The sequence below is a fragment of the Pituophis catenifer genome, unplaced genomic scaffold (assembly GCF_029215685.1).
Source record: "Pituophis catenifer annectens isolate HBS135680 unplaced genomic scaffold, rPitCat1.0.hap2 SCAF_4, whole genome shotgun sequence".
Lineage (NCBI taxonomy): Eukaryota > Metazoa > Chordata > Lepidosauria > Squamata > Colubridae > Pituophis > Pituophis catenifer.
The window spans coordinates 123,722,482-123,736,400 of NW_027256884.1; the positions used below are offsets into that span (position 1 = coordinate 123,722,482).

General features: G+C 42.1%; 2 protein-coding genes across 8 annotated transcripts in view; both read left to right on the top strand.

The window, feature by feature from the left end:
- The window catches only part of SYTL2 (synaptotagmin like 2), an 86,001-nt gene extending 79,857 nt beyond the window's left edge, over positions 1–6,144 (top strand). For all 7 annotated transcript variants that reach the window (XM_070942944.1, XM_070942942.1, XM_070942948.1 and 4 more), the window contains 5 exons: positions 298–468; positions 1,416–1,494; positions 4,691–4,790; positions 4,989–5,194; positions 5,716–6,144. In XM_070942944.1, the coding sequence (XP_070799045.1) occupies positions 298–468; positions 1,416–1,494; positions 4,691–4,790; positions 4,989–5,194; positions 5,716–5,861 (702 nt within the window). In that variant the 3' untranslated portion in view covers positions 5,862–6,144. The remainder of the gene's footprint in view (positions 1–297; positions 469–1,415; positions 1,495–4,690; positions 4,791–4,988; positions 5,195–5,715) is intronic.
- A 4,943-nt stretch (positions 6,145–11,087) lies between these two features.
- On the top strand, positions 11,088–12,152 carry CCDC89 (coiled-coil domain containing 89). Its single transcript, XM_070944038.1, has one exon. The coding sequence runs from the start codon at positions 11,088–11,090 to the stop codon at positions 12,150–12,152; it is 1,065 nt and encodes a 354-aa protein (XP_070800139.1).
- Positions 12,153–13,919: the final 1,767 nt, after the last annotated feature.

Genomic DNA, 13,919 nt, shown 5'->3' on the forward strand with positions numbered 1-13,919 from the left:
GAAATTTAAAACCCCCAAATTCATAAGACAAAATTTAAAATTTAGACATTTTAAAAAGTTTAAAAAGTTTAAAAGAGAGGTTAGGCCAGGCCGGCCTGCTGGAAATGTTTTGATGGCACGGCGAAAAGCGTGCCATCAAAACATCATGAGCTACCCCAAAGCATCTGACCTGCGATTGTTAATGGTAGGATGCTAATGTCACCACGAAAAATTGCTGGGACATGTCTACAGATCACAGGCTCAGTGGAAAGGAGACGTCATCCTAACTGTGTTTCATTTCTGTTTGTTTCTCTGCAGTATAAAATAGACAAAGCCGTTTTGGAAAGTCAAAGGTTGAATATTTCAGTTTGGCATCACGATACTTTTGGCCGCAATAGCTTCTTGGGTGAAGTGGAGCTAGACTTGGCAAATTGGGACTGGAATGAAAGTCAGAGCAAACAAATGATCTGGTACCCATTGAAACCAAGGGTAAGTTTTGATTTCCTACATGTGAGCTAAATGTTCTTTGCCCATACATCTCCAGGCATAGCACAAACTTCCCAAATGTCTATGAAGATTCTCGGTCATCCAGGTCTTGGTTGTCCCGAAGATGCTTTTTCAAGAGGCAACTGGACTTTCTGGTTTTTCTTTGAAGACATTTCACTTCTCATCCAAGAAGCTTCTTCAGCTCTGACTGGATGGGGGGTGTGGGAAATGGAAGGATTTATACTCCTTGCAGACAGCTGGTCAACAGAGGGGGAGGGACACGACATCATCTATCTCCAGTCTACAGCACAGTCCTTTCAACAGTTCCAACAACGCTCCTCACCCATCTGCACCACTCAGGTGGCCCTGAGGACACAGATAAAACTCCAATTTCTTCAATGACTGTAAAAGGATGCAAATGAGCAGCTGCTTGCAAGGAGTATAAATCCTTCCATTCCCCGCCATCCAGTCAGAGCTGAAGAAGCTTCTCGGATGAGAAGCGATACGTCTTCAAAGAAAAACCAGAAAGTCCAGTTGCCTCTTCAAAAAAAAAGCACCTTTGGAATCTTCCCAGATATTACAAGGAATATAAAAAAAAGGTCACCTAAATCACATTTTATGTCCTGAAGTACAAAACCTCTGTGACCGTTGGCCTTTGTAAAGCTTATGGCCGTGAGAACTTAAACAAATAGAGTATATTGGCTTTTATGGTGGAGAATTTTTGTTTTGGGGAAAACAAAACAGCTGGTGACATTATGTAAATTGATTGTGAGGGCTTTAGTGGCCCTTTCAAATTTCCAGAGATTGTTTGCACTCCTTTGCAGATTCTGTTTGACAAAAAGATACGTCGAGGTACAAAAGTACAGATAGATAGCATTGTGTGTTAGGCTGTTCATAAGCATTGACTGGTTTCGCTTTATTTTTGTCATTCCTTTTTCCAAATGGTGAAGACTCCCTTAAAAGGATTAGAGCTTGAAAACAGAGGGGAGATAAAGATAGCTCTCCAGTATATCCCACAGCCTGTTGGAGGTAAGTATTCCAGTTTTGTGTGTGTGCCTGTGTGTGCATCTTCAACAATAAAACTACAATTTGCGTAAGATCTCCGACCTCCGGGTATTTCGCTGTGTACTCAAGACCCTGTTGTTCTGCCAGGCCAGGCTATCAACATAATAATTTTAAATTGGGTGTTTTAAATTTCTGGGGTTTTAAATTGAGCCGAATTATTTAATAATTTTAAATAATTTTAATTGATGTTTGTCTTGTGCTTTTAATAGGCTGTACACTGCCCTGAGTCCTTTGGGAGAAGGGCGGTATAGAAATAAAATAAAATAAAATAAAATAATAAAATAAAATAAAATAAAATAAAATAAAATAAAATAATAATAATAATAATAATAATAATAATAATAATTTAATTAACTACAACTAACAATAAAAAAGCATGTTACAAAAGAACACACTAAATAGCGAATAAATCATTAACAATGACATTAAACATATAATGTCCATCCTGGCTGATGCTGAAAAATATATCGAAAGTATCTGGTACATTCTCTTTGCTTTACTCAACAGGTCTACAAGTAATTATAAACTTTCCCATCTATAGTTAATAAAAATACTAGAGGTCCCTGATGTGGAAATCTATTTATCTATCAGTTAAATCAACCCACCATCTGTTCACTATTCCTGACAGAACAATAAATCAATGGAACAAATTGCCTCCAGAACTTGTGGGTGCTCCAACACTGGAAATTTTAAAGAAGAGATTGGACAAACATTTGTCTTGAAATAATATAGGGCAGTGATGGCTAACCTTTTTGCTGTCGTGTGCCAAAAGCAGGGGGAGCACAGGGGGGTCGTGTGCGTGCCCACACCCATAATTCAATGACCCATACCCTGCCCTGCCACCCCCCCTCCCCCATGCATGCACGCGCAACCCCCCACACTCCCCCTCTTTTGGCACATGATGGCAAAAAGTTACCGGTGGGCCTGGTAGGCCCTTTTTTTTGCCCTCCCCAGGCTCCAGAGGCTTTTTTGGAGCCTGGGGAGGGCGAAAACGGCCTCCCTCACCCCCCCCTGGAGGCCTTCCGGAGGCTGGAAACGGCTCATTTCCCGACTTCCAGTGGGCCCGGAAGGCCCAAAATTCAACTGGCCGGTGCGCGCATATGCACTGGAGCTGAGCTAGGGCAACACTTGCGGGCCCACAGATATGGCTCTGCGTGCTACCTGTGGCACGTGTGCCATAAATTCGCCATCATGGGTATAGGGTTTCCTGCCTGAGCAGGGGGCTGGACTAGAAGACCTCCAAGATCCCTTCCAACTCTGTTATTCTATTCTGCTACATATACAGCTAGATATGCTACATATAAACATACAGCTGTGTCCTCTTCTCTGATGACATAAAATTATTTAACACCACTGACAATGCTGTTGCCCTACAAAGCGACATTGACCATGTGTCAGAATGGTCGCGCATTTGGCAACTCCAAATCTCAACTAATAAATGCTCTCTCCTGCAAAATAAAAAATAAAAAATCAGAACACCAAGTACAAGTTGGGCGGAAACGATCTCGTAGACAACCCTCACTTTGTCAAGGACCTAAGAGTACTCATCTCAAAGCCCCAGAATTCCCTGTAACAGCATTGCCAAAAAGATGTTAAGAATTGTTAACCAAATCTTGCGAAGCTTCTTCTCCGGTAACATTGTACTGCTAACTAGGGCATACAAAACCTTTGCCAGACCAATTCTGGAATACAGCTCATCCGCCAGGAATCCACACTGTAAATCAGACATTAACACGATTGAGCGGATCTAGAAGTATTTTACGAGAAGAGTACTCACTCCTCTACTCACAATAGAATCCCTTATGCCACCAGACTTGAAATTCTGGGCTTGGACAATTTGACAATGCTGCTACCCTTCAAAAAGACCTAGACTTTGTGTCAGAATGGTCAAACAATTGGCAATTTCAAATCTCACCCAACAAATGCTCTGTCTTACACATTGGCAAAAAGAATCAGAACACAAAATACAAGCTGAGTGGACACGACCGTGTAGACGATCCTCACTCTGTCAAGGACCTTGGAGTACTCCTATCTAATGACCTAAGTACCAAAGCCCACTGTAATAACATCGCCAAAAAGGCATTAAGAGTTGTAAATCTAATCTTCTTCTCCGGTAATATTACACTACTAACCAGAGCATACAAAACATTTGCTAGACCAATTCTCAAATACAGCTCATCTGTCTGAAACCCACACTGCATATTGGACATTAATACAATTGAGTGTGTCCAAAGATATTTTATGAGAAGAGTCCTCCACTCCTCTGCTCACAACAAAATACCTCAAGGCAATTAAAAGGAAAATAAAGGACTACTCAAAAATAAAATAAAAACCTAGGAAAGGGAGAAAATGGCTTGAAAGCCTGGAGCTCTAGGAAAACACTTCAGTCTTTGCCAATAACTGAGTGAAGACTGGGGATCATGGGATTGAGGGGCGTGGCAGGGCAACAGGAAAGGGAAATTGAGCTCTCACTCAGTTATTGCCAAAGGCTGAAGAAGTTAACCCATTGATGGATAGTGGGAGCAGCGCACAGGAAAAGAGTCCTCCGCTCCTCTGCTCACAACAAAATACCTTATACCACCAGACTTGAAATTTTGGGCTTAGACAACTTAGAACTACGCTGCCTCCGGTATGACCTAAGTGTATCTCATAAAATTATCTGCTACAACATCCTCCCTGTCAATGACTACTTCAGCTTCAGCCAGAACAATATACAAGCACACAACAGATACAAACTTCAAATAAACCACTCCAAACTCGATTGCAGAAAATACGACTTCAGCAACAGAGTGGTCAATGCCTGGAATGCTCTACCTGACTCCGTTGTTACATCCTCAAACCCCCACAGCTTCAACCTCAAACTGTCTGCTGTGGACTTCACCCCATTCCTAAGAGGTCCATAAAGGGGGTGTGCATAAGCGCACCAGCGTGCCTACCGTCCCTGTCCTACTGTCCCCATTTATTTGTATTCATTTCCTTCGTTCATATCCATGTTTATATTTATACCTGCTATCTTTTACATGTTTGACAAACTAATAAAATACAAAAAAATACAAAAATATAAAAAAATATAAAAAAGCAGTCAACAGGTAACCCAAAAGTAAAACTATTATTTGAAGCCCTCTGTTAATCATCTGTTATATATTTTTTTGTTTTAAAGGCAAAAAGACTCCAGCTACAGGCGAAGTTCACATTTGGGTGAAACAATGCAATGACCTGCCTATCCTCAGAGGTCCAAAACTCAATTCTTTTGTGAAGTGGTAAGTACATCACTGAGCATAATGGCTCAGCGGTTAAAGATGCTGAGCTTGTCAGCTGACAGCCACGGTTTGAGACCCAGGCGCTTCACGACGGGATGAGCTCCCGTTGCTTTCCTTGGCTCCTGCCCACCTAGCAGTTTGAAAGTATGCAAATGTGAGTAGATAAATAGATACCACTTTTGTCTTTGTTGTCCAAAGTACCGTTCTTCCGGATACAAGTAGAAAGAGCCGTCAGAAAACGAGAGCTGTTGCGAAGACGACAAATCCAGTTTTTAACCACACCATGGTTTATGATGGCTTCAAACCTGAAGACTTGAAAGAAGCATGCGTGGAACTTACTGTTTGGGATCATAATAAACTTGCCAACCATTTCGTAGGAGGACTTAGAATAGGACTTGGAACAGGTACAAGTTTCTATCACTTTCTCCTCTTTCTTTCTTTCTTTCTTTCTTTCTTTCTTTCTTTCTTTCTTTCTTTCTTTCTTTCTCTTTCTTTCTTTCTTTCTTTTTCTTTCTTCCTTTTTCTTTCCTTCCTTCCTTCTGTCCTTCCTCTTGCTCTCTCTGTACCTTTCTTTCCTTCCTTCCTTCTTCTCTGTATCTCTGTATCTTTTTTTCCTTTCCTTTTCTTTATCTTTTTTCTTCTCTCCCCCTTTTCTTTTTCTTCTCTCTCTCTCTCCCCTTCCCCCCTCTCTCTTTTTCTTCTCTCTCTCTTTTTCTTCTCTCTCCCTCCCTCCCTCCCTCTCTCCCCCTCTCCCCCTTTCTCTGTGGGAGTGTGGAAAAATGGTTATAAGTCACTTTTTTCGGTGCCGTTGTAACTTCAAACGTCACTAAACAAATGGTTGTAAGATGAAGACAACCTGTATTATCGTGTAGATAACTAAATCAGTATTTGCTGTTAATCTCATTTATTTAAACACTTTTATTAGGCAAAAGCTACGGCATTCCAGTGGATTGGATGGACTCTACATTAGACGAAGCCACCTTATGGGAAAGAATGATCAACTCTCCCAACACTTGGGTAGAAGACACACTGCCACTCCGGATGCTGATGGTGGCAAAAATGACAAAATAAAAATGACACTGTTATAAATTGCTTCCTGTTCATATGATTTGCTGGAGTTTGATGGAGAGAAGAATCAGAAAGACACAGAGATGAATATCTGGGGGATCAATTCTTTCATCAGGTGTAAATTTCAACAGTGGGCATCTTTATGCTGTATATAACTTGACCTTGCTTTTGCTGGATGCTACCACCACAAAACATGTGTCTACTTATCACCTGGTACCAAGTTTTAAATTAAACTCTCTTAATCCTTAATAAACACTGTATTAAAACATGAAAAGTATTTAAATTATGTGCAGTTGTCTTGTGTGGTCATTTAAATAGATCATGAAAAAGGAATGAAAGGACTTCACTCAATAAGATAAATGATTTTTTTTTTAAAATTTTTTTAAAAATTTGATTTATATGCCGCCCTTCTCCGGAGACTCAGGGCGGCTTACAGTGCGTTAAGCAATAGCCTTCATACTTTTGTATATTTTATACAAAGTCAGCTTATTGCCCCCATAAACTGAGTCCTCAATTTACCTACCTTAGAAAGGATGGAAGGCTGAGTCAACCTTGAGCCTGGCAAGATTCGAACTTACTTTTAATTGCAGACAGCTGGTGTTAAATTACAGTGCTTTAGTCTGCATAGCTATCCAGGCTCCTATTTATTATTGGCGAAGATTTATAAGTTGGCGAAGGAGTCAACCTATTCTCCAAAGCATCTAAAGGCGGGACAAGTATTGGATGGAAACCAATCAAGGAGAGAAGCAACCTAGAACTAAGGAGAAATTTCCTGACAGGTAGAAGCAACTAATCGGTAGAATGTATTGCTTCCAGAAGTTGTGAATGCTCCAACACTGGAAGTTTTTAAGAACAGATCGGACAACCATTTGTTTCAAATGATATAAAGATTCCTGCTCGAGCAGGGGGATGGACTGGAAGATCTCCAAGGCCCCTTCCAACTCTGTTATTCTGAATTGGTTGCAGCGTCAAGTTTATCAGAAGATCTTGCAAATTTGCAATTTATTCCCTTGGGGGATATTCCACAGTGGAATTCAATCCTGTGCAAGGCCTTATAGATTGCACTCTTGATATTTGATCATCAGTAAGTCCCATAGATCATAGCAGGGTTGGCTTTTAAGTAGATATGGACAGGGGCGCAGATTTAAATTGTAAGGCATCTGCATCCACAGTTACCAAAAAGGTTATCTTTTTTTTGACAGCTATAGAATTAGAATTAGAATAGAATAGAATAGAATAGAAGAACAGAACAGAACAGAATAGAATAACAGAGTTGGAAGGGACCTTGGAGGTCTTCTAGTCCAACCCCCTGCTTAGGCAGGAAACCCTACACTACTTCAGACAAATGGTTATCCAACATCTTCTTAAAAACTTCCAGTGTTGGAGCATTCACAACTTCTGAAGGCAAGTTGTTCTACTGATTAATTGTTCTCACTTGTAAGGAAATTTCTCCTTAGTTCTAAGTTGCTTCTCTCCTTGATTAGTTTCCACCCGTTGCTTCTTGTCCTGCCTTCAGGTGCTTTGGAGAATAGCTTGACTCCCTCTTCTTTGTGGCAGCTCCTGAGATATTGGAAGGCTGCTATCATGTCTCCCCTAGTCCTTCTTTTCATTAAATAGACATACCCAGTTCCTGCAACCGTTCTTATTTTTCAGTGTTTCACCTTTATTACTTTTCTTAATTAATTGTCAGGTCAGCAGTAGTCTTCAAGAGTTACCATCAGGTGCTGTAGAGATAAAACATGTTCAAGGAAACAAATGTCTGTTGAATGTAGGGACAGCCAAAACTTTTCCTCTCCACCACTTTGGAGGTTTTCTTTTGAAAGCAAGATAAAGTTGCGGGCTCTAAAAGGAACAGCTCGACTTCTGTTGCAGTCTCGGTTTCCAGGGAGATGCAAACTTGAGAGGAGTGTCACGTCTAAGAGAGTCAGAGAACTAAAAACATGGTAAGGAGAGAGTTTTCTGATCTAAGGTAATCTTTCTTTCTAATGATTTTTTAAACGAAAGGGGAATGTGTACGAATGACCAAATCCAGGACCTGTAGCTCAAACTACGATGACAAAAATGGAGACACATACAAAATCAGATGAGTTTGCATTAACGTCTATTAGTCTCATGTCCAGATCTTATTGTTTAATTATGAGAGTATTCAGCATTCTTCAAATTTAATTTTGAAATTTCAAATTAAGGAGAAATTTCCTGTCGGTGACGACAATTCATCAGAGGAATGGCTTGCCTCCAGAAATTGTGGGCGTTTCCATCACTGGAAGTTTTTAAGAAGAGACTGGACAGAGTCACTTGTCTGGAATGGTATAGGATCTCCTGCCATGGGTAGGGTGGTTGGAGTAGAAGACCTCCAAGGTCCCTTCCAGTCCTATTATGTTCTATATTCTTTGTGAGTGTGAAGGACTTTGTGTGTTTTTTCCCCCGTGCTTCCTTTCGTAAGCTCCATCTACTCAAAGAGAGAAGCAATTTAGAATTAAGGAGAAATTTCCTGTCGGTGACAACAATTAATCAGTGGAACAACTTGCCTCCAGAAGTTGTGAATGCTCCAACACTGGAAATTTTTAAGATGATGTTGGATAACAAGTGGTGTAGGGTTTCCTGCCTAAGCAGGGGGTTGGACTAGAAGACCTCAAAGGTCCCTTCCAACTCTGTTATTCTATTCTATTCTACTCTGTAACTGAACCAGATGCCTTATTTCATTGTAAATGGGTGATCTAGTTAACATGATGGAGTGTTTCCTAATGTAATTCTCTTATTATACTGATTCTAGGAAAGAGCACTGTAGTATTTATCCTGACCCTATTTTTAGTTTTTAACAACTACACTATTTTACCTAGAAATACTATTTTAACTAAGCTAGGATGAAAGAACAAGCATGAAAAAGGATAGACTTACTGTAGTTCCCTCCTCCATTATAATTTACTGTATATTGATTGAATGGAATCTGATTGTTGAATAAGGAAGTCTAGTACACATTAGATTTGATTAGAAAAAAAATGTTAAATATTTGCTAGGAGAGAAGGCAAGAAAGCTGCATGGGGAAATTTATCTGGAGCTTAGTAAAGGTAAAGGTTCCCCTCGCACATATGTGCTAGTCGTTCCCGACTCTAGAGGGCAGTGCTCATCTCCGTTTCAAAGCCAAAGAGCCAGCGCTGTCAGAAGACGTCTCCATGATCATGTGGCCGGCATGACTAAACGCCGAAGGCGCACGGAATGCTGTGACCTTCCCACCAAAGGTGGTCCCTATTTTTCTACTTGCATTTTTTACGTGCTTTTGAACTGCTCGGTTGGCAGAAGCTGGGATAAGTAACGGGAGCTCACCCCATTACGCGGCGCTAGGGATTTGAACCGCTGAACTGCCGACCTTTCGATCGACAAGCTCAGCGTCTTAGCCACTGAGCCAACACATCCCTATCTTTATCTGAAGCTTTTTTTTAAAATCCAAACTACACAATATATTACTTCCTTGAAGGGGTTTCCCCCCTTTAGTCCTTAATCCTCTTCCTGAGTAGAGCTTCAACTGGTGGCATCTTTATAGCTTGAAAACTACACAGAATCAGATTTGATTAGAGTTTGGAGCAAAAACTCCAAGCTAGATGCAGAAAGAAAGCGACAATAATTTCCCCTATTTCCAGAGTTACTCAGCACCCATAAAGTAGAGAAAAAAATCCCAATAAATGAGTGTTTTTGAGTAGATATTTATGAAAGTTGGTAATCCTTTAAGAACTTGTTTTGTATACAGGTAGTCCTCAACTTACGACCGTAATTGAATCCAAAATTTTGGTTGCTGAGACAGTTGTGAAGCGAATTTTACGACTTTTCTTGCCACAGCTGTCAAGGGAATCACTGTAATCGTTAAATTAGTAACATGGTGGTTAAGTGAATCTGGCTTCCTCATTGAGTTTGCTTGTCAGAAGGTGGCAAAAAGTGATCGTATCACCCTGGGACCCTGGTGAAATTCAGTAGTTCAGTGATGAACTACTGGTTCTGTGGGCGTGGTTTGTTGTGGGGAAGGTCATGTGACTGCATGGGCATGGCCAGCTCAACATCACTCACATCGAGGGGCTCCTCACCGGCCCCTCCCCTCCCAGCCACTCCTTGTCGCCAATGAAAATGGGGAGGGGAATATTCCTGCCTACCATCCTTCCCTCAGTCTGGGCTGAGATTGAGGAATGGATGACAGGCAGGAAAATCCCCTTCCCCATTTTCCTGCCTTTCACAAAAACGGCTCCATTCCAGCTGCTCCCCGTCCCTGTCCCTTCTGGGGACTACCTTAAAAGGGACAGGCTGCAGCAGCTCCATTCTGAATGGAGGGAGAAAAGTTAGCATTCTCTCTGCTGCATTTAACATTGAATTTCCGGAAGGGGTGAGTGGCAATTGGCCGGGCGTGGGTGGGGCCAAGGAGGGGTAATTACTACCGGTTCAGTGAACTGATGCCCATAATCCCTAGCAGTTCGCCCGAACTGGTCCAAACCGGTAAGATTTCACCCCTGCATTGCACCCATCATAAATATGAGCCAACCATTTGAATTTTGATCATGTAACCATGGGGATGCTGAAATGATCGTAACTCTTTTTTTTCAGTGCCATTGTAACTTTGAATGGTCACTAAATGAACTGCTGTAAGTCGAAGACTACCTATATTCTATAGAAAACCCAGAGTACTGGGACACCTTGAAATGGAGGAAAGCAGGTTTTGAATTAACATGAATCAAGGAAGCACCGTCATCTTCTGCTTTCTCTCGTCTCTTTAAATAAAACAGATTTAAGAAGGCCGCAAAAGCATCTCTTGAAAAATATGGTTCGTGTTTCTCTTCAAGAAGATTTGACAAAGCACCAGCTGAAAAAAGACGAACGTTTGCCTGTTCTTAGGGTGTTTATTATGAATTGACCAATATCAAGAACTGACTGAAGTTAAAATCTACTAGATATGGATTGGTTTCATGCTGTCTCTTTGTTCCTGAGGAGATCAAAGAGCTACACCGTTTCTCTATTGAGCACAAGGGTGGCAAATAGGATTAAGTGATAGGAGAAAACTCTGTCAGTTCTGGACAGCCGGGGCCTTCTAAGCTTGTGATGTCACAAAATTCTTGGAATTTTTCCACCAACTGTCATTTGGATCCATTGAACTTCTGAAGGGCAGTTCAGAATTTTTGAATGTTCACCTGAAGAAAGCCACTGGGGGAACTTGTGTTTGGAACAGCAAGAGAAAACTGTGCTCCTGATATGCCTCAAGACGGGAAGAATCCGAAAATATCCAAAGATATGGAAGGAGAGCTAGAATGGAGCATGGGGGATCCCTTCGACCAGTTGGAGAAACTCCACGGTCTTTCTGATGACGAGAAGGGCGAGAAGGCCCTGCTGCGTTCGCGCCTCAATGAACAGTCTCAGCTGATCTGTATCCTCAAGAAGAGAGCCGACGATCAACTCTTGCGCTGTAAGACGCTGGAACAGATCAATACCGAGCTGGAGGAGACGAGAACGGGAGATGCTTTGAGGTTGGAGAATCAGACACGACGCATCCAGCACCTGGAGCAGCGCTTTATGGACTTGGCTGCCAACCACGAAGAAATGATCCGCTTCAAAGATGAGCACAAACGGCAGAATAAGCAGCTCCGAGAAGAAAATGGCCGCCTGCGTCAGGAAAACGAAAGCCTCTTCAGCCAACCTTTGAAAGATAAAGAAGTAGAACTGGCCCGGGTTTCTTCTGAATTCAAGAAACTTTCCATTGATATGGAGGCCTTGAAGAAAACTTATCAACAGCGCTGTCGTTCAGCCGAAGAACGAGAGAAAGAACTTCTGGAAAGCCAGAGAGAACAAACCAGAGTCTACACCAAGGAGATGGACTCCTTGAAAAGGCAACTGGACGTCCTACAGAAGAAGCAAAAACCGATCCTTGACCAACTGGAACAAACAGAGAGGCAGCTGAGAGAAACCGAGAGCAGCCTGCAAGCCAAGCTAGATGTCCTCACAAAGGAGAAGGAGGACTTGTTGAAGCTGGCGATGGAGAGAGGCAAGGTGCTTCAGGAAAAGCAACGGGAGATCCTTCAGCTGGAGAAGAAGGCGGAGGATATGGAGAAGGCCAAGCAGGCAGCTGAACTACAGTTTGAGACTGAAGCTGCAATGGTGGATAGTAACCTCCGAGTTAGAGATTTAAAGCGCCGTCTTGAGGGGGCAGAAGAAGCTTACTCCGAGCTCCGGATGCATTTCGAAGCTTACCGAAAACACAGCACCGAATTGCTGAACAAAGAGAAAGAGTTAAATACCAAATTACGCCACTTTATGGCATAACGGGCACATTTAAGTATTCCTGTCCATCTGAAGCTGCCTTTTAAGAAAGACTCGCCTTTTAACAGATATGGGGGTGCTATTTTCCCTCTATTGTAGTTGCTAAATATAACATCTTTTATTTAGAGTTAGATAGATGGATTACTCATAGGTGGTTGCGATTGCTATATTGACTGCTCAGCCCAGAGAGATGTTGGATATTTAGAATAACTTTCAAATAAATGTGTCGAGATAATAATGCTTTCCAGTCTAAAGCAGAGATTTTGCATTTAAGCCTCATGTCATTTCCAACAGGTTTATGTTTGTCCAGGAGTCGCTTGGGTTAACACTAAACGCATTTTAAGACAGGCCTGCAGGTAATCCTCGACATTTAGCCATTCGTTTAGTGACGGCTCGAAGACACTGTTAGGTTTTAGTCAGTGGTGAAATCCAAATTTTTTTACTACCGGTTCTGTGGGCGTGGCTTGGTGGGCTTGGCAGGGGAAGGATACTGCAAAATCTCCATTCCCACCCCACTCCAGGGGAAGGATACTGCAAAATCTCCATTCCCACCCCACTCCAGGGGAAGGATATTGCAAAATCTCCATTCCCACCCCACTCTGGGGCCAGCCAGAGGTGGTATTTGCCGGTTCTCTGAACTACTCAAAATTTCCGCTACCAGTTCTCCAGAACCTGCTGGATTTCACCCCTGGTTTTGGTGCAGCTCAGAATCTGATAAATCCCAATGAAACTCTGAACACGAGGCAACTGATAATCAGTTTTATTTTGATCAAAGCAAAACTGGGCGACCTTAATCTCCCACTTTAAACAGCAAAGCAAGGAGAGAAAAGCAGGCGCGTGCAAAACCCCCCCCCCTTTTTCCTTCTTCTTATAGTTTACACCGCTTGCACAGATCGTCAGTGCTATAGAAACATAATTTCTTATCCACGGGTTTTATGCAAAGCTCATGATTTTCTCTGCGCTCAGAAACAATGGACCTCAAAAGGGAAAAGGAATACATTTTCTGGCATATAGCCCAGAGTTCGTTAAAATTAGTATCTCACATTATGTTGTCACAGCAGATAGAATTCACATTTTGAATTACAGCAAGTTACTTAGCAAAGCTCCTTCGCATGTGGCCTGGAGGCTTTATCTCCTCAGTTGGCACATTAGGTTACAACGGAGCTTCAGCTCAGCAAGGAATATCAAAAGTTGAGTTAGTTACACTCTGTACGTGTTCTAATCCAAGGGTGAAATGCTCCCGGTTTGGATCAGATCACCCGATCCGGTAGCGATGGTGGCGGGTGGCTCGGAGAACCGGTAGCAAAAATCCCTGCCCCCCCCCAATGCCCAGCTGAGCCACGCAATCATCAGAGGCTTTTTTTTTTTTAACTTTTAAAAGCATTTTTTCTTCGGCCGAAAAAATGCTTTTAAAAGTAAAAAAAAAAAAAGGTTGGCCACGCCCACCCACATTAACCCCCCCCACCAAGCCACACCCACAGAACCGGTAATAACAAATTTTACATTTCACCATTGCTCTAATCCTTTCAATACAACAGGTCTTTGCGCTTAGGACTGTGGCAGCATCCCCATGGTCACATGATCATCAAAATTTGGGCGCTTGGCAGCCAGCATGTAGCATCCTGGGGTCATATAATTTTTTTTTTAATTTGATTTATATGCCGCCCTTCTCCGGAGACTCAGGGAGGCTTACAATGCGTTAAGCAATAGCCTTCATACTTTTGTATATTTATACAAAGTCAGCTTACTGCCCCCACAAACTGGGTCCTC